This window comes from Equus przewalskii, chromosome 27 (genome assembly GCF_037783145.1).
Source record: "Equus przewalskii isolate Varuska chromosome 27, EquPr2, whole genome shotgun sequence".
NCBI classification, from domain to species: Eukaryota; Metazoa; Chordata; class Mammalia; order Perissodactyla; family Equidae; genus Equus; species Equus przewalskii.
Genome location: NC_091857.1, coordinates 37,482,928 through 37,502,422, shown reverse-complemented (window position 1 = coordinate 37,502,422; position 19,495 = coordinate 37,482,928). Strand labels below are relative to the sequence as shown.

Here is a 19,495-nt window from a genome sequence, read left to right as displayed (position 1 = left end):
GCGCCCGGGCGCCGGTGCCCACGACCGCCGGTGGGTCCCAGCACGACCCCGGGGCGCACGTCGGAGGGAGCGTGTCCTCGGGGCCACCGCGATGCCCACCTCCCGCCGCCACCTCCTCCCTCCGGGCCGCCCGCGGGACACCGGCGACCGCCCCCGGCCGGGCGGAAGCGGCGCGGGGAAGACGCGGGGCGCCGGGAGCACGCGGGCGGCGGCGGTTGGCGGCGCCCCGAGCGGAAGCGGCGCGGGGAGGACGCGGCGGCGGCGGCGCTCCCGTCAGGCCCGCCCTCGCCCGGCCCCCCGCGCCGCGCACCTCCCTCGCCCCGCCCCCTGGCGCCCGGCGGCCAATCACAGCGCCGCGCACGTGACGAGCGCTGCCTGCGATGACCTCATCCCTGGTGTGGGATGACGTCAAATTCAAGATGGATGGAATCACAGCGGCAGCGGCGGCTGCGGCGCGCGCGAGCCGAGTGTGAGCGGAAAGGGGCCCGGCGTCTGCCTCGCGGCTGAAGACCGGTGAGTAACTGTCACGCCCCTCGCCCTAGGAGAACGGCGGGGCCCGGTGGGAGGCCACAGCCTCCCCGCAAAACGCGGCCTTTCCTGACGTAACTCTGAGGTGATTTCTCTCTTTTTTCTCTCCACCAGCGGCTTGCGGGCTCCGAGCGCTTCTGCGCGTGCGCCGGGCGCGGCGCTCACCGAGCATGCCCCGGGCCCCCACGTAGCCGATTGTGCCTTCACAGTGCGCATGCCCCGTGCCCGCACTTTGCCTCGCCCTCGCCACTGCGCACGCTCCGTCCCTCACTGGGCTTCCCTCGCCGGGCCAGGTGGCCTTGGGGTGGACGCCGCCGGCCGGGCTTGGCGCGCGCCGCTGCGCGAACAGTCGGGATGCCTTCCGGCCGGGGCGCGTGCTCGCGTCCCGGGCAGGCGTGGCGGCCGGCGGGTGTGCGCGGGAGCGGCGGGGCGCTGGGACCCGGCACCTGCTGCCCCCCGGCCCCGCCTGGCGGCCGCCGGCGCCACCACCGAGTTGACTTTGCTTTCCCGTCCCGCCCCCTGGCGGGCCCTCCGCCGGACCCGAGCGCGCCCCTTTCCCTCCGGGAGCCCTGGGTTGCTTGCTCCTCCGAGTCCACGCCCGCCGGCAGCAGCGCAGCCCCTCCGCCGGACACAGCTTCCCCGCCGGGCTCTGGGTGGTTCCCCACTTGGGAAAGTCCGCGATCTGCGGCCGGAGGCGGAGAGGAGGGCGGTCCCGGCCCCGAGACCCCCGTGGTGCTGTCGGGGCTGCTCACCGCCCAGACCACCACGAGGATCGTGCCTTGACCCGCGGGGGAGCCCTCGGCCCTGGCCCTCCGCGCCGGCTGCTTGCACTCCCGCCGCAGGGCTGCGTAGCTCTGGAGAGGGCCGCCCCGCAGCACGTGTGGAGTGGGGTGATCGTAGAGACGCGGCCTCCGCGGGCTGGCCCGACAGCGGGGATGGAGGAGACGGTCCCAGACCCCGCTCGGCGCAGCAGCCCGGGGCGTCTGAGTGCAAGAGCGCACAGCGCTGCTCCCCTCCAGCATCCGAGGGCATCAGCGCATTACAGCCTTGGCCGGCGGTTGTTCATAAGGATGACCCTGAGTCATCAATAAGGAGCCTGCGTTAGGTTCTGCGTACCTGTTTAAGAAGGCAAGGAAGTGGGTTAATCCATTTTAGGAAGATTTCTCGTTGTCAGTTATATTTAAAAATTTTCTTCCCTCTGATGCTCGGAGTAAATCCCTCATCTACCTCTGGTGACTGACAGTCGTTACATTTACATTTAAATGCCCCCAACTAGTGATGTTAAAAAGAAAGTAGGAATTTGGGGCTTTGGTTTACTTAAAAGTGGCCTTATGTTTAATTCATTCTTCCTTTTAGCGCTGTGTATTGAAGGTACAGTGTGCTTCCTTTGGTGGGTGTAAAAGTTGAGGAGGAGGCAACCCCTGCCCTGGAGGACCTTACAGGCGGTTCATGGGGGGGGGGGGGTTCAGGGGTAACAAGACGGGGGCTCCATGCTTGAGGGAGTCTGGGTGAGCAGGAGGTGACTGAAGGGACAGTTTTAATTGGCCCCACAGCCAGTGGGGATGTAGAGAGCAGATCCTGGAGCTGTTTGTGAACAAGCTGTGACGGGTCGTGGTGACTGGCTAGAGACGAAAGAGAAGAGGCTTCTGGTTTTCTAGACTGCTGGTTGGCCACACACCAAACTAATCAGGGAACATGTAAGGACAGGCAGATGTGGGGGTCCGGCGGTGGGGGTGGGTCATAATACCATCCCGGACAGATAGATATCCTGTGATGGGAGTGTTCGGTGGGTACCTGAGAGGCTGGAGTCCCAGGGAGATGCAGATTTGGGAATCCTCATGCAAAAGTGGTTAAAGCCACGAGAGCTCATACAGAAAGCCAAGAAGGCTGCCACCTGCTGAGCTCTGTCCCAGACACTGGAGCCAGAAAGGTGGGCAAGTCCAGGTCTCGATACTTTCTCTCTGCACCCAGTAGATAGCTGCCATCCTGTGCTAAGCATTAGGGAGACACAGGTGGAAACAAGGGTTCTTCCTTTTAAGGACTCTGATGAGGGAGACAGACAGAGAAGCAGATCACTCAGCATAGCCCCGGTGATCTTGCTGAAGAGGCCAAGGACTGTGGTAGTTAGATGACTGAGCGACTGGCTGGGAGCAGGTCACGAGGGTTTTGTAAGACACTGATGTTTGAGCCGGGTCTTTCTGGAGAAGTTGGCCACATACAGCAACAGTAACAAAGATATTTTAGGTGGTTGGAATCGGGTGTGCAAGTTTGTAAGTTGGATGGTAAGGAGTGTCTAGTAAGGGTGGAGAGAAGAAATGGTCTTGTATGCCAGTCTGTAGAGTTCAGATTTCATCGGGAGTAATAGAAAAATCAGTATGGTATTCTAAGGACAGTGATGGGACGAGCTTTACTTTAGGAAAACAAATAAAAGGCATGTTTTCCAGACCTGCATTTAGAGTGCAAGATGCCGTTGAGCATTGTGAAGAGTATCAAAAGATGTTAAGCAGAGTTTTAGTCCTTTGGTAGCTAACGGTTCTGCTGGGGAGACGAGCAGCTGAGAATACATGGCACTGAACGAGCACCATGTAAATGCCGCCACTCAGTGTAGCACAGGATTTGAAAGGTGTTCACTTGTTATAAATGAAAGTAGTCAAGGAAGGTATATGAGTCTGCTAGGGCGGCCTTGACCGACTACCACGGGCTGAAACAGCAGAAGTGTGTTTTCCCACAATTCTGGAGCCTGGAAGTCTAGGATCCAGGTGTCAGCAGGGTTGGTTCCTCCTGAGGCCTCTCTCCTCGCTGTGTGGATGGCCGTCTTCTCCAAATGTTCACGTGGTCCCCCTCTGCGTGTGTCCTGATCGCCTCCTCTTATAGGGACACCAGTCATATTGGTGCCCATAAGGCCCACCCTAGTGACCTCATTATGGCTTAATTGTCTCTTCAAAGACTCTCCAAATACACGTACATTCTGAGTTGCTGGGGGTTAGCACTTCAGCATAGGAATTTGGGGAGGCGAGGGGGACACAGTCCAGCCCACGACAGAAGGCTGCATGGAGGAGCTGACACTGGAGCTGAGCTCTGAAAGACGATTAATGTTCCGCAGAGTGGAGTGCTGGGCAGGGGGCTAGATGAGGTCTAGGACATCCCGGATTGGGTGATGGAGGAGGCAGGACGTGCAGCTCGGTCTCCAAGGCAAAGTGTCTGCAGCAGGAAGTTACCACAAGGGAATAGTCAAGGAAAAGAACATTTAAAAAGCAATTGGAAACCAGGGTTACAAAGCCCAGGAGTCCATGTTTTTAAAATGTTGCTTTTTAACCTAATGGAGAACCATTGTTTTTATTATTACTTCTTTTCACTCGGGTCTAAGGTCTCAGCTGAAACACCACGTCGAGGCCTTTCCTGACTGTCCTCCCCAAGCCCCTTGTTACTTTGGCCCAGTCGCAGCACCCTATTTAGTTCCAAGTCTGAAGTTAGCTTTTTTGTTTCTTTTCTTGCTTATCTGATTTTCCCTACTAGAAAGTGGGGGCCTTGTCTGTTTTGCGCCCCCCTGCACTTCAGGTGTGTCTCACCATGTCTTGCTCATAATAGGAACTCAGTCACTAAGTTGAAGTAATAACAGTTTACTTAATGTGCACGTCCGATGAATGATCAAAGCCGTGTTGTGGGAGGCTCGGTCCAGCAGCGGTGTTACAAAGGGTGGATTTGGAGGGCATGAGGGGAAGAAGGAAGACCACTCGGAGATATATTAGTTAGGGTCTTTTAATAACAAGAACAGAAACTGACAGGCTAGCCTGCATAGAACAAGGAATTTACTGTAAAGACACAGGGTTGCTCTGGAGGGTTAAGGAAAAGCTAAAGAATTGGGCCAGGAAGGGCGGAAACCAAGGTAACCAGCGGCTGCGTCTTCAGGCACTGCCGGAGAAATCAGCGCCCCTCCTTTGCTGCCTCTCTTGTTCTCCTCGGCCAACTTCCCGGGAGAAGGTTTCTCATCGGCTTGGCCTTGCTTGTTGCCTGCCCCTGAGCGAGGGGAGAGCAGCACATCAGCCTGCACTTGGGGGCGAGGGGGCTTCTTCCAGAGCCAGATCAGGGGTCCTCGACTGGCAGCAGGAGTGGCTACCGGCTGGGTGGAGCCAGACGAGAGAGGCTGCTCTATCAAGGAAGGTGCCATGAAGAGCCTGCGCTGTCGCAGTAGTCCCCGGGCTGGTGGAGCAGAGGGCACCCCGTAAACCAAAACGAGACCTTCCCTAGAGAGACTGAAAGGCCGTGAGATGGGATCCAAGGGAGAGACATTACTGCCCTTGAAGGATCAAGTAAAGGAGGCTAGCTTTGAAATCTGAGGAGCTTTAGATAATTTCTGGATATCTGCATTGTCACCTAGTGAGTGATGATAAGACCCAAACTCAGAGCCGACTTCCTGTCACCATCTAATAGTAAAATCAAACAGAGAGAGTCTGGGCGAAATCCAGAGGTGAGATTTGGGGTGAATGCTGTGTGCGTGTTTATGCTCCAAAGTCAAATGTGGGTGGATGCTCTGGTTTTCTCACTAGGTGTTTGCTTTCTGTTATGGGCGTTCCTCCTCTTGTCCAGTGTCATGGTTCAGACTACATAAGCAGTCCCCAACATTCCAAACGATTGTGTGCCCAGAGTTCAGTTTTGGGTTAATGTTTTGGAGGTAAAGAGACATGTTCCTATAGAACTGGTAGTAAGGGGTTTGTTGGCTAGTCTTGGAGCAAATTTGATATTTAATGTACCTTAGCCCTGGTACGAGCCTGAATTTTAGTCTCCAAAACTTGAAAGGCGGCGAGGTTGTTTTGGTCTCTTCCCATCTCCCTTTCTGGGCCCCTCACTCACCACCTAGTGTCCTTTTATCTGAATGCTTAGCTGTGCTTTGCTTTCTTCTGTTTATATCCCCAGGATGCTCTGTATTCTCAAATTGCCTACCTTCCCACCATCCCCTTAACAATCTTAACTCCCTGCCATGGATCTAACATTGCTATAGGAGGAAATTATTTGTATGGAATTAATTCCTATTAAGATATGAGTTCCCTTCCCCTCTTAGCGTTTAGTACCTGAGGAATTTGAGGTCGTGCTATGCAATAATTTCCTGGCCTCCAGTTTTGAAGGGCTTTGTGGCTGTTCTGGGAGGTTGGACCTTCGGGCCGGGGCAGGCTTAGCCCCTGGCCGGGTCGGAGGTGTGTTTCTGAAGAGCGTCTGCAGTGGGGATGCGAGGAGTGGAAGCTTTGGGATGACGCCACAGTCAGGTGAGTGAGGAGCTGTCCCCACTCCTCCTCCGCCTTCCACCTCCTGGCCAAATTAACTGCTTCCTCAAGTCGTTAGTCTCCTAGCACTTTTTGTATTCTTCATTGTATTTTATTTTTACATGTCTTTCTCCCAGGGAATGTGTGCTGCTGGAGAACAAGCAGCTGGCCAGCTCACTCATCTCTTGTGATACGTGACATATAGCAGCCCACGTAAACCTTCAGGAAAAGGAGAGAGGAAGGAAGTAAAATGCGTGCTTGCCATATAGGAAACACTGGATCTACTAGGAGCCTGCAGACATGTTACGTCTTGTCTTCTTCATGAAATCCTCTGTGGTCAGATAGTATCAGAAAGGCCGAGTGGTCCTTACCAGGTTACTTACCTAATAGGTGGCACAGCCAGGACTGGCGACAGGTAGACTGATTTGAAAGACTTTTCCTTGGAGCTGTAATGACTTCCATGAGTTGTTAGCCACAGAGATTCTCCCATTTTGCGATTTCAGGAAACATGGACTAGAAGCAGTTCAGGCGGGGTTTGGGAGGAAATTCTGTGCGAGGATCCAAGTGGTGCGCGAACCAGCCCTGTTTCAGGATCTGGCTTTCCTCGGGGATTTCCTCCCAGCTTATTCTATCAATCATAAACAGGCCTTTTCTTCCACATTTCACCCACTTTTCTTTTAAGAGTGCCAAGGTTTTTCCAGCATGACTAAAGTGGTAGCAGGAACTCCTGCCTTGATGAGTCAGGTCGAGATGAGCAGTGGAAAAGGCCCGGGATGTGGACACGGGGGCAATATGTATTGATACGTGAGAACTTTTAGCTTTCTGATGCACTGTCTTAATGATTATCCATAATTAAAACATACATGAGCAACTGGAGTTTGATAAGCCAGAGATTTATGCAGGAGAAAGTACGTCCATCAGCAAGGCTGGCCTTGTCTGAGGGCTGAAGAGCAGGAAAAGCAGGAGGGTTTGCGAACTCAGTTTGCACATCCACCAGCTGCAGAGGGTTTGCTGGGTTGGCTTGTGACATTTTGCCTGCATTCTTAATGGAGCATTTTACATTTTTAGTTAAGTTGTTAAACTCAGTCAATATACCTACTGTCATTGAAACACGAAAGTCCAAAATGTTCATTGTTTGTAGCTAGACTAGGAAAGGGACCGTTGTTTTTAAGTTTTAATACTTGAACTAAAGGTAGAAGCAAGGGCCTCAACGTGAAGGTGCCCTGCACTCTCCTGTCACTGCAGACACCCAGAGCCTTTGTCCTGGCCTGCTGGAGAGGCTGGGAGAGTCACTCTCCTCCTCAAGTGGCCTTACGTTAGCCTCCAGGACCCTCATGCCTCCATCCCCTCTCCGGCTCCTCGCCCGCCCTCCCCTCCACATATCCTTTGCTCCAGCCAGGACTGTATCTTGTCTGTGTGACGTTGGACACACTGCTCCTGTCCTTGAAATGCCCTTCACCCTTCTTCCTGACTGCTCCCACCCTCTCTGACTCCTGCTGGTTCAGGAAGCTCTTCCATAGGATGGGTGCCTTCCCTGACCTCGCCGTCCTCTGAGTGCGATGGCCTCACCTGCACACTGTCTGTCCTTCTGCACGCTCCCATCTGGTGCTGAGCACGCTAGAGCATGATGGCGGACTGGCTTGTCCGATTCCACACAAGACTTCAAGCACTGTAAGGTGGGACCGTGGCTGGCGCACTGGTCTCCTTCCTGTCTAGCCAGGTCTAGCACATACTAGACAGGTGTCCAGCTGTAAGAAGCATGTCACGTGGTGACTAAGAGTCCAGGCTCTGAGGCCAGTCCCCCAGCTCCACTGCCAACTGACTGGGTGACCTTAGGCACATTACTTGACCTCTCAGTGCCTCAGTTTCCTAATTTGTAAAACAGAGATGATGACAGTGCCCAGCTCAGGTGGTTATGTGAGAATTAAAAGAGGTAACTAGAGCCAGTATGCTGTAGGGGTCAAGAGCGTGGCCTTGGCAGCCAAGTCACCTGGTGGAATTCTGCTCTGTTTCTTATTATCTGTGTGACCTTGAGCAAGTTACTTAACCCTCTATGCCTTAGTTTCCTCATCTGCAAAATGGGGATAATGATGGTACCTCCTAAGGTTGCTGTAAAGAGTGAGTTTAATGCATGAAAAGTCTTTACAGTAGTCTGCGGCAGCGTGAGCACTCCAATGTTAGCTGTTAGAAACTGTCCAGTTAGTGTTTGGCTGGCTGGAATGGAGAGTCAATCCTGTGGAGTCACTGTGCTGTGCGTCAGGAATGTGGACGTGCTTTGTCGCTTTTCAAGCAGGCGGTCTCGTTGATAACTAAATGGAGGTTATAGTCAAGTGAATAGTTTTAAACCCCAAATAATGTTTAGGGACAGTGACTGTTTCTCTTCCGACTCAACTGTGAGTGACTTCTTATTCCCTAATTCCCAGCTGTTTTCATTCAAAGAGCATAGAAGCCCTTGGTTCAAGGGATTAGAAGCAGTTACTTAGAACAAAAACAGGGATCATGATCATTTGAAGAAAGCAAAAGAAGCTTTCTGAACGATGAAAGGTGAGAAAATGTTGGGTTTTGCTCTTTAGGAATAGAGTCCGGATGGTATGTGGAGTAGCATTTGCTTCCTGTCCAGGGACAGAGAAAATCTCACTTGGTTTAGTCCTCATACAGTTCCTGAGCCTCCACCTGTGGTTTCAGGTTCCCTTGGTCTCTTAGTTTGGGTTCCCCCAAAAGCAGACCCTGAGACAAGGATTCAGTTGTAGATGTTCATTTGGGAAGTGACCCCAGAAGTGCAAGAAGGGTTGTAGGGAAAGTGAAGCAGGAAAGGATGCCCATGAAGCTTACATTAATGAATGCATTCCTATTCATATTTAAAATATCAAAACTGAATTCCTGAAAAAAATCTGAACCGATTTTTCTATCAAACTTCAAATCAAATAAAGACATCCTTCCGGTGGTTCTGGCAGAATCCTTGGAGACATCCTTAACTCCTCACTTTCTTATCCTCTACCGTCAGTCCATTAGAAATCCTAATGACTGCCTTTATCTCCGCTGCTGCCACCCTGGTCCATGCACCGTCATCATATCTCACCTGCATCATTGCAGTAGACTCCTAGCTGGTCCAGGCCACCATCATGTCTCACCTACATCGTTGCAGTGGACTCCTAGCCCGTCTAGGCTGCCATCATGTCACATCTGCATCGTTGCAGTGGACTCCTAGCCCGTCCAGGCCGCCATCATGTCTCACCTGCATCATTGCAGTGGACTCCTAGCCCATCCAGGCCGCCATCATGTCTCACCTGCATCATTGCAGTAAACTCCTAGCCGGTCCAGGCCACCATCATGCCTCACCTGCATTGTTGCAGTAGACCTCAGCTGGTCCAGGCCACCATCATGTCTCACCTGCATCGTTGCAGTGGACTCCTAGCCCATCCAGGCTGCCATCATGTCACATCTGCATCGTTGCAGTGGACTCCTAGCCCGTCCAGGCCGCCATCATGTCAACACCTGCATCATTGCAGTAGACTCCTAGCCCGTCCAGGCTGCCATCATGTCTCACCTGCATCGTTGCAGTGGATTCCATGTGGCCTCCCAGCTTCCTCTCTTGCCCTACCTTCCATGGTCCATTCTCGACAACATAGGCAAAGCAGTCTTTGTAAAACATAATTTGGGTCATTGTCCTTCGTCTGCTCAGAGTCTTCCAGTGGCTGCCTGCTTCACTCCTGGTAAGAAGTGCTGTTCTTGCAGTGGCCCACCCAGCCCTGCACGGTGTCTCCTCGTGCTTCTCCAGTGTCATCTTCCATGGTTCCCTCAGCTCTCTACTCCAGCCCTACTGTTACCTTGGTTCTTCCCTCTGCTTTAATGCTCTTCCCTCTTGGCTCATCCTTGCCTCCTTCAGCCCTTCTCAAATGCCATTTTGTTGGATGAGTGAACGAATGAAGGACATGTGGAGTTCCTGGCACAATTTATAGTGTGTTGTAGGTGCTGAATAAATGACAGCAGTTACTGTTTTTTTCATTTAATTCTCACAATAGCATTATGTGTAGCTGCTGTTATTCCTATTATACAGTGGGGAAAACTGAGGCTCAGAGAGGTTGATGAGCCCAAGCACTGACTTTCGTGCTGTCTTGACTCCGCGCTCAGGAAGGAATATGTCGTACATCTCAGCCGCATTGTACTCTCTTGCATGGGTGGGTATGTATGCACATAACTGGCACAAGAGTTTCACGAGAGCTTGGTCTTAGTACCTTTGAGACATTCTGACGTTTTCTCCTCTGTCCCAGTCATTTTATTTTTCCTATTGCTGATTTCAAACCACTAAACTGATTTGAAGAAACCCTTTTGCAAAGTACTTGTCTAGGCCTTTGATTCTGCATGTTACTTTTCCCTGTGGCGACATCTGAACTAGCTTTCTCAAAAATTATTCGCACTAAAAACAGTGTTTGGTATGCAGCTGAGTTGATAAGTGTGGCATTATAAGTTTCTTTCTCTGCTGACCTCTGTAAAAGATGACAAGGGTTGCTTTGCACATAAATAGATATGTGATTATAAAGACCATATATTAGGATTAAGAGAGAAATTAAAATGGCTGTCAGGAAAGGAAAAGGAAGGGAAAATATCTTTAACAAACAATCACAAATAGAGGAATTAAAATCTCCCATTGATGTGAAATGATGGGAGGCAGGAGTGAACAGAAACTCGATACAGTCTCACCGAGTCACTCATTCGTGGACGGGCTACAAGCTTCGTCCCCGGAAGCAAAGTCATGCCTCTGAGTCAGTTCAATTGAGTCAGCACCATAGCACAGAGTCAGAATAAAATTCGAGAAATTTGTATACCATGTTTGGTCGCTCCAGATTGGTGGCCTAGCACACTCTTCTTTGTGGCTCTTCAGAAGAGCTGGATGCCAGTCGACCAACAGAAGCTGATCCTTTGAAGCCGAAGGAGAACCTGCAAGTGTCCGGGTGCCAAGTTTGGTACACCTACTGCTTGCCCTCAAGAGAATGCTAAAACCGTCACAAATAGTCCTGGTTCCTTTAATCCATTTTGATATTAAAAGTAAGTGTCATAACTATTTTAAAGAAAAGGTGGCATTATAAAATCAAACCACAGGGCTGAGCTGGTACCATAACAGAAGTCTAAGTGAAGGGTCGGGTCTGGAGAATCAGGCGTTGTCTCCATACAAAATAACTTCATCTTCATCAAGAGCACGGGTGGGGTGAATCTGCACCCTTTGCTTTGATACTGAATTAAGTGCTTGTTAGTCCTGCAGTTTCTGAAAATTAATTACACAATATTCGTTGAGTCCTTACTATGTACGAGATGCTAGCTCATGTGAATTTTGCAGCAACCGTAAAGGAGGGCACAGTCGTTACTCCCAGTGGGAGTAACTCACGTGGGGACTGGATAATCAGAGAGAGGCTGATGGACAACAGGGAGGAGCCAGCATCTGGGCCAGAGCCTCACTCGGCTGCTAGGCCCTCGTGTCTCGCTTTTAGATTTGGAGAGAATCTCAGTGGGACGTCAAGTGACACCCGGATTTAGACTTAGTAACAATGAAGTTTAGATCCAGGCCAAAGTTTCCTTTGTGCTGTTGTTGAAAGTGTAATTTGGTAAGAAAATTCAGTAGATTGCAAGGTGTTTAGATAAGAAAGAAAACAAACTCTTTTATTCTTTACTATTTCTAACCTTTCTTAAACCCTTTGTGTTAACCTTTGATGATATAGTAATTAGCAAATGATTTTTCTCTTTCCAAATTCTTACCTATTTTTAAAGGTCTAGCGAGACCTCTACTTTACAACCCATTGTTAACAATTCACATTGTGTTTAATTACATCCAGTAGTAAAACTGATTTCCTTTCAGAATTATGGACTGTAGGGGTTTTGATATTTCATACGTATTTTCTGAACTAATGAGGAATAGAACCAAGCATCAAGTGGATAAGGACCCTAAATAATAAGCCTTTATTTTCAGATGTTGCTTCCCTGCATACCAGGAGCCTTCTGAGGGTATAAAAATGCCTGTTATTGTCTTCAGTTCCTAAAATTCTTCAGTTTTAATGATTGATGACCTACATAAGCCATAAAACTTGTCTGTTTGTATTTTCTGTGTTGTTTAAATAAGATTGTTCATCCAGAAAGCTTTTGTCTGCCTGTAATCTGCTAACTCTTGGCACCTCCGGAAAGACAGCTAGTGTTCCTGCCCCTAGGAGCACTGCACCTCAGGAGCCCTCCCGCGTTTTCGTGACGCTGTCACGTTTTGTCTTTCAGATCAGCCCAGGCGATGGAGGGACTACTGCATTACATCAACCCAGCGCACGCCATCTCTCTCCTGAGTGCCCTCAACGAGGAGCGCCTCAAAGGACAGCTGTGTGACGTGCTTCTGATCGTCGGAGACCAGAAATTTCGAGCTCATAAAAATGTCTTGGCTGCCAGCAGTGAATACTTTCAGAGTTTATTCACAAATAAGGAGAATGAGTCACAAACTGTATTTCAGCTTGACTTTTGTGAACCAGATGCTTTCGATAACGTTCTGAACTACATTTATTCTTCGTCTTTGTTTGTTGAGAAAGGCAGCCTTGCCGCTGTGCAAGAACTGGGCTACAGCCTTGGGATTTCCTTTCTGACTAACATCGTCTCTAAAACACCTCAAGCCCCCTTTCCAGCATGTCCCAACAGGAAAAAAGTGTTCATAGAAGATGACGAAAACAGTTCTCAAAAGAGAAGTGTCATTGTTTGTCAAAGTAGAAACGAAGCACAAGGGAAAACTGTCAGTCAGCATCCAGCCGACGGAAGCCATACTTCCCGGCTTGCACCGAACCTTGCCGTCAGGACCAGCACCAGCAAGCCGCATGTTCCCAAACCGGTGGAGCCGCTGCACAACTTGTCATTGACTGAAAAGACTTGGCCAAAAGATAGTTCTGTAGGGTATGCAAAGTCTCTCGAGCATTCTGCATCTGTGGATGATCCTAACAGAAGCAGTTTGGGGAAAAGGAATGCAGTGCTGCCTTCAAAGCCGCTACAAGACAGAGAGGCAGGGGATGATAAACCCGGTGTGAGTGGTCAGCTGCCCAAAGGAAAAGCCATAGAGCTGGCTTTGAAAAGACCACGGCCACCTGTTTTGTCTCTTCGAAGCTCATCAGAGACTCCGTATCTGTTGAAAGAAACTAACAAAGGAAGTGGTCCTGGCGAAGATAGAAACTTGCTGTACTATTCAAAGCTGGGGTTAGTGATCCCATCCACTGGGTCTGGTTCTGGAAACCAAAGCATCGACAGAAGTGGCCCTCTTGTCAAGAGTCTCCTCAGGCGGTCATTGTCGATGGACAGCCAGGTTCCTGTCTACTCACCCTCAATAGATTTGAAATCTTCCCAGGGGTCATCTTCAGTGTCAGTCGACGCACCAGGGAATGTGTTTTGTGCTTTATCTCAAAGGTCATCTTTAAAAGATGGCAGTGAAAAATCAGCCCTGGATGACCGGACTCCAGTCCCGCAGCCGCACCGCCTCCGGTCCTTCAGCGCTTCTCAGTCGACAGAGAGGGAGGGAGTGCCCCCCGTCACAGAGGTCCGGATCAAGACCGAGCCCCGCAGCCCGCTGTCAGATCCCTCGGACATCATCCGAGTCACCGTGGGCGACGCCGCAGCAGCCTCCTCCAGCACGAGAGACCTTTCTCTGAAAACAGAAGACGACCAAAAAGACATGAGCAGACTGCCAGCCAAAAGGAGGTTCCAGGCGGACAGAAGACTGCCGGTTAAGAAGCTCAAGGAGGATGGGCCCGGTTCTCCGGGGTCGGCAGACAATTTGGAGGAAGGCTCAAGCCCCGCTCTCCTCGAGGCAGATTTTCCAGATTCTGACTTGAATAAAGATGAATTTGGTGAGTTGGAGGGAACAAGACCAAACAAAAAATTTAAATGTAAACATTGCCTTAAGATCTTTAGATCAACAGCAGGTCTTCACCGGCACATTAACATGTACCATAACCCAGAAAAGCCCTACGCTTGTGACATCTGTCACAAGCGGTTTCACACGAACTTCAAAGTGTGGACACACTGTCAGACCCAGCACGGCATAGTGAAGAACCCGTCACCAGCCTCTAGTTCACATGCCGTTTTGGATGAGAAGTTCCAAAGAAAGCTGATTGACATAGTGAGAGAGAGAGAGATTAAGAAGGCCCTGATCATTAAGCTCAGGCGCGGCAAGCCCGGCTTTCAGGGCCAGGGCGGCTCCCAGGCCCAGGTCATCAAGCGGAACCTGCGATCACGAGCCAAAGGGGCGTACATCTGTACGTACTGTGGAAAAGCCTATCGCTTCCTCTCGCAGTTCAAGCAGCACATAAAGATGCACCCGGGAGAGAGGCCCGTTGGCGTCCACAAAATTGCTAAGCCAAAAGAGCATGTTCCTCTCGAGAGTCCGGTAGCAAACAAGGAGGTTTACCAGTGCCGCCTCTGTAATGCTGAGCTCTCTTCTCTTCTAGAGCAAGGAAACCACGAGCGCCTGTGCCGCAACGCGACCGTTTGCCCCTACTGCAGCCTTAGGTTTTTCTCGCCCGAGCTGAAGCACGAGCACGAGAGCAAGTGTGAGTACAAGAAGCTGACGTGCCTGGAGTGCATGCGCACTTTCAAGTCCTCCTTCAGCATCTGGCGGCACCAGGTCGAGGTCCACAACCAGAACACCATGGCGCCGGCCGAAAACTTCTCCCTCCCCGTCCTGGACCACAATGGTGAAGTGAGCGCGCCCTCCAGGCCCCAGGCCCCGCCCGAGCCCCGGAACACCAACCACCTGGTCGCAGCGAAAGACGACAACGTGTTCAGCGACTGTTCCGAGCAGGTGAACTTCGACTCGGAAGACTCCTCCTGTCTCCCCGAAGATCTGAGCCTTTCGAAGCAGCTGAAAATCCAGGTGAAAGAGGAGCCTGCGGAGGAGGCTGAGGAAGAGGCGCCCGAGGCCAGCGCTGCCCCCAAGGACGCGGGCTCCAGCGCGGACCCCGGCCTGTGGCCCTGCGAGAAGTGTGGCAAGACATTCCCGGCGCACAAGCAGCTGGAGCGGCACCAGGAGCTCCTGTGCTCCGTGAAGCCCTTCATCTGCCACGTCTGCAACAAAGCCTTCCGCACCAACTTCCGGCTCTGGAGCCACTTCCAGTCGCACATGTCTCAGGCAGCAGAGGACCCGGCGCACAAGGACTCGGACGCGTGCCCTGTCCCCACAAACTCTCCGTCGCCGCCGCCTCTGCCCCCACCACCGCCGCTGCCCAAGATCCAGCCCCTGGAGCCTGACAGCCCCACGGGGTTGCCAGAGAACCCGGCCCCCTCCACGGAGAAGCTGTTTGCGCCCCAGGAGTCAGACACGCTTTTCTACCACGCCCCACCCCTGTCAGCAATCACCTTCAAAAGGCAGTTCATGTGTAAACTTTGCCATAGGACCTTCAAGACGGCGTTCAGCCTCTGGAGTCACGAACAAACCCACAATTAAAGGGCCGCCCCTTCTTACCTGTGACGAAGCGGGGGACGGCCTCCTGGTTCCAGCCTGCAGGGTGACATGTGTCATAAGAAACAAAATATTTTTAAAAAAGAATAATAAAGGTTGGAAATTGTTATGCTTGAATGTAAGTGTGAGGTAAACTGGTGTTAATTAGTAATGTCCTTACTCCACTTAGAAACTGAGAAACATCGTGCTTCTGGACGTCTTCGCCACAGGGCGGTGCGACTTCATTACTGTTGACATTTGGTTGATCTCGGTTGTTTGCATGGTCCCCTATCCATGGTGTCAGTATAATCTTTCAATTGAGGTTGTTTTGGTTTTTTACTGATTTGCAATTAGTGGAATACTATTAAAGTATTTCTTCCTTTGATTATATCAGACACCTAAGTTCTACTTAAATCTTAGCCATGTTCTTAAGTCCAAAATGTATCAGGAAGAAGTGGAATAGTTTGCAGTATTGGTTTAGATCTTAGAATACTTTTTAGCAATAAGAAAAATGATAAACCTCAACTTTTGTAAGTTATCCTGACACTTGATAAAAATAAATATTTGGTATTTTGTGGTCATGTAGAACTTTTTTTTGTATGAAAATTGTGAGAAATTTAAATCAGCAATAGTAACACTTAAATTTTTATAAAATAACTTGCTCTTGGGTCATTTACTATAATTAATGGTGGAAGACTTGGGAAATAAAAAGATTAAGATTTCCAGAAGGCCTCCCGGTTGGTTTACAAAAGCTTCAGTCGCGACAGGCATTACGATCAAAACTGCTGATCGTGCTGCGTGTGCACGGCACACTTGTAAAGTCAGATCGGCATTGGAAGGACTGCACACGTGTGCTTTCCTGTTTGATGCTGTCACAAACTGAAAATCTGAGTGTGTTTGGGACAAAAAACAGCATACAGCAGTAGTTTCGAACTTAACAACGTTGGTATCACAAATAAGGTAGGACGTAGACTGACGAAGGCCCCGGGCCCCTGGGGTCAGTGGGGCCGCTCTCAGTCCTGAATTCCCGCTGACTTCAGGGACGGGGAGCAGAGGGAGAGCGAGCACACTGCAGTCCCACAGGCTTTTCAGAACAATGGACACAATGCACAGTTTCCTGCCTCTGTCTTGCGATGATTTCTGTTAGCACTTGTTGGCGTTTATCGTGGCAAAACGCCCATAGTGAAGCCATTCTGCTTTACGTCACTGCTTGAACTTTCATACATATGTGTTCAAGTGCTGTCAAGGGTCCAAAATTAGTTTCTGCTGCTCATTTTGGTCCATAGGGTTTGGTCTTCTTTTTCTTTCCTGTTCTAAGTTGTCATTAAAAGCCTTTCAGTAGGTGTTGTCCAGAGTTCAATGGGGCGTTCAAAAGGGAAAATTTTTATTTTACTTGAGGGTGGCGTAGATACATACAAGTAGAAATAGTGTTGAAACTACACAATCCTTTTAAGGTAGTGATATGGATTAAGACTCCGAGTTTATTAATTTTTTTTACAAGCTCTTCTTTCAAATAAAAAGAATCTCTTGTGACGAAGAAATAATTTGCTGAGTTACTTAAATTTGTCCTCTCGCAGAAAAGAACTCTGTACTCATCAATCTCATTACCCACATTCCATTCCAGTGGTAGGAAAGATATTTTTATTGAAACCCAAGCATTTTTGTAAAATACTAATTGACTTTGTACATCATAGAAATTTTGCCTCTCATTCTTTCATTTGAAAACTATTAAAAGTCCCCACGTATTTGAGTGGTTACTTCCTATTTTCGTTCTTACTTAAATTCGGTGGAGAAAGGAAAATAAGATTAAGCTGCAGTTACTCATTATTGCCATCTTTATATTTTCTTGAAGAAATCTATGCATTTTAAAGACAAAACTAAAGCATATGATCTTAGGTGAAACATGAGGATGGATTATTGTTCCCTGAACTCATTCCCTGTGTGAGGTGAACACCTTGGTAGCTGTCACTTCAAAACAGTTTCCTTCAGAGCCATCACTACTGACGGCCGTTGGAGCACCTCATAACCCCCTGATGCACAGTATCTTGGCGTTGGAAATCCAGTATCCCAGACTTGAACCTTTATGCTACGTTTTTGAAGATTTTTTAATAATGTTAATTAGAAGAAAGATATTTTTGATCTAAATATAGGCTCTGCGTATCTGTTAGATTTTTAAAATTTTGCCACTGTTTTGTCTTGTTCGTTCACATTTTGTCTAGGCAAGGAATATAAGATTTCAAATAAAATTTTGAACCAAAAACATTTATAATGCAGTTCTGGTTTTTCTATTACTTTTTATACTGTATCTGAAAAGCATTAGGCTGGAAGAGTTTATTTTGATGGTCAAAAAATGAAATATGCTTCCACTCCTGTAGCTATTTTAAATGTTAAGAAGTAAAATAATGAAAGACACCTTAATTGCTTTGTTCAGCAAACAGTTTTTTTAACAATGTTTTTCTCAGCCAGTAGGCTAGTTGGTCTTTCATTGTTGCAACTCTTTAGCTAGTAAAGATATTCTTGTAAATGTTTTTTCTGATTGTAATTAATTTTTGAAAATGTAGAAAGCTTGTTATGCCCTGTAAGTATTCAGGATGCCTGCTTTGACGCGGTTGTGGAAAGAATGTAAGATGTTTTAATATATTCTTTGTTAATCTCAGAACCTTTTATTGAATCATTTTCTTCATGTGGGGGAGGGAGGGAGGAACACCATAAAACATGTTTTTATCAAAGTAAGCAATGGAGGTAACTGCATTTTTTAATAGTAATATTTCAAGATTAATAGAATATTCGCCTTCAAAACTAGTTATGGTTAGTATGCATTATAATTTTATCAAAATATACAAATACTTCAACAGTGATGTTATTTGCATTTGTGGGGAGGTGGATGTGGTTCTTGGTTTTCTGTTTTGGAATGGATCCTTACAGCCTCTTTAAAAATATGCCCCAGCACTTAATTGGTGGTAATCGTATCCACACATAACACCCGCTGATGCTGAGCATAGAAACAGACGAGAGTGAAATGTGCCCTTTTGTGGAGGCAGGAGGTGTCTCCATCTACAGGCCAACTGACGGTCAGGGTGAGGGAGGGACAGGAATTAACAGCTCTGAAGTCAGCCTTTGTTCCCACAGATTGTGTGTGTGTGTGTGAGTGTGTGTACAACCATAATCTGAAACTTCAGGAAGTAAAATATTTGAATTTTCTTACTACAAAAGTAATTAGAGGTCATTCATAACAGGTTTCTTTATAAATTGCACTAATTAATATTGGAATATTATAAGTCAGTTTATCAATTTTTGATGTTTCATTCATGTTTTTTGCAATAATTATGAAAAGCATTATTGATTTAAATAATGCTAGCCCATATTCTTTAATAAGTTCTTTAACACTGGCTTTTTTTTTAAGTTTTAAGAATAGGTTTTTCTCTTGTGGCTTTAGCACTTTAAGAAGTTTGATGTTTGCATAATTTTTGACACACTCGTTCAGTGCTTCCCGTCGAGTTCTCTAGTGTACGGCATTTCCACGCTACTGGGAAGAAAACTGAGCCGTCCACATTTAGATTCCAGAAGAGCAAAAATGAGTTCATGTTAGATTTTTTTAAAATTCCTTTTAGAGACAATTGTTTGGGAACCAAAGTATTTTACTGTAAAACTTTAAAATAATTGGATTCAGTGCTCCTGAGTCTTTTATTCGTGCTGTCCAGATTTCCCACAAAGTTGTACTTGGTTAATACTAATTTTCAAAAGGTGGTAATTTCTTAGTGACATTAATCCAAGAGTATTTCAGAATTTTCATTGAATAAATGCTTATTGTTAAAAGAAAAACAAATGTGGTTTTATAATTGTGTATATTTTGTTGACATATGCCTTAGCAGAGTAAATCATTGTTCAATTTTATTTAGGAATAAGCTTTTTTGGACTGAAAATTCACAGTAAAATAGGATTTCTATCTAATGTTAATCCATTGCTTATTTGTATCCAATTCTGTTGTCTGTTTACTTTGCTTAAATCTTGACTAAGAATGATTGGAGTCAATAAATTTGTACTGTATTTTGTTCTGAGTCACAGTCTCATTGGTATGTTTTGGACTTTGATGATAATGACTAATGATAGCATTTAAATTTATGAAAGTAAAGATAAAGCTCTTCTGTCTGGGTAATAAGAATAGCCACTTAAGAGTTGTGAGGGGCTGGCCCTGTGGCACAGCACTGAAGTCCACATGTTCTGATTTGGCGGCCCGGGGTTCGCCGGTTCAGATCCCGGG

The 19,495-nt window shown here is 48.2% G+C and overlaps 1 protein-coding gene across 4 annotated transcripts; it reads left to right on the top strand.

Moving 5' to 3' along the window:
- Nucleotides 1–254: 254 nt before the first annotated feature.
- ZBTB21 (zinc finger and BTB domain containing 21) lies at nt 255–19,292 on the top strand. Of its 4 annotated transcripts, XM_070597684.1 has the most exons (3): nt 255–513; nt 12,045–13,645; nt 14,246–19,292. In XM_070597684.1, exons 2-3 carry the CDS (start codon nt 12,058–12,060, stop codon nt 15,238–15,240), a joined length of 2,583 nt encoding a protein of 860 aa, XP_070453785.1. In that variant the 5' UTR covers nt 255–513; nt 12,045–12,057; the 3' UTR covers nt 15,241–19,292. The 4 variants fall into 4 exon arrangements, with proteins under 4 accessions (XP_070453785.1, XP_070453784.1, XP_008530827.2 ...); XM_070597683.1 differs by having other exon boundaries at nt 299–513; nt 12,045–19,292; XM_008532605.2 differs by lacking the exon at nt 255–513 and adding an exon at nt 4,293–5,789 and having other exon boundaries at nt 12,045–19,292.
- Nucleotides 19,293–19,495: the final 203 nt, after the last annotated feature.

Coding starts and splice junctions, on each gene's coding strand:
- ZBTB21 (XM_070597683.1), top strand. CDS start 12,058: ATGGAGGGACTACTGCATTACATCAACCCAGCGCACGCCATCTCTCTC.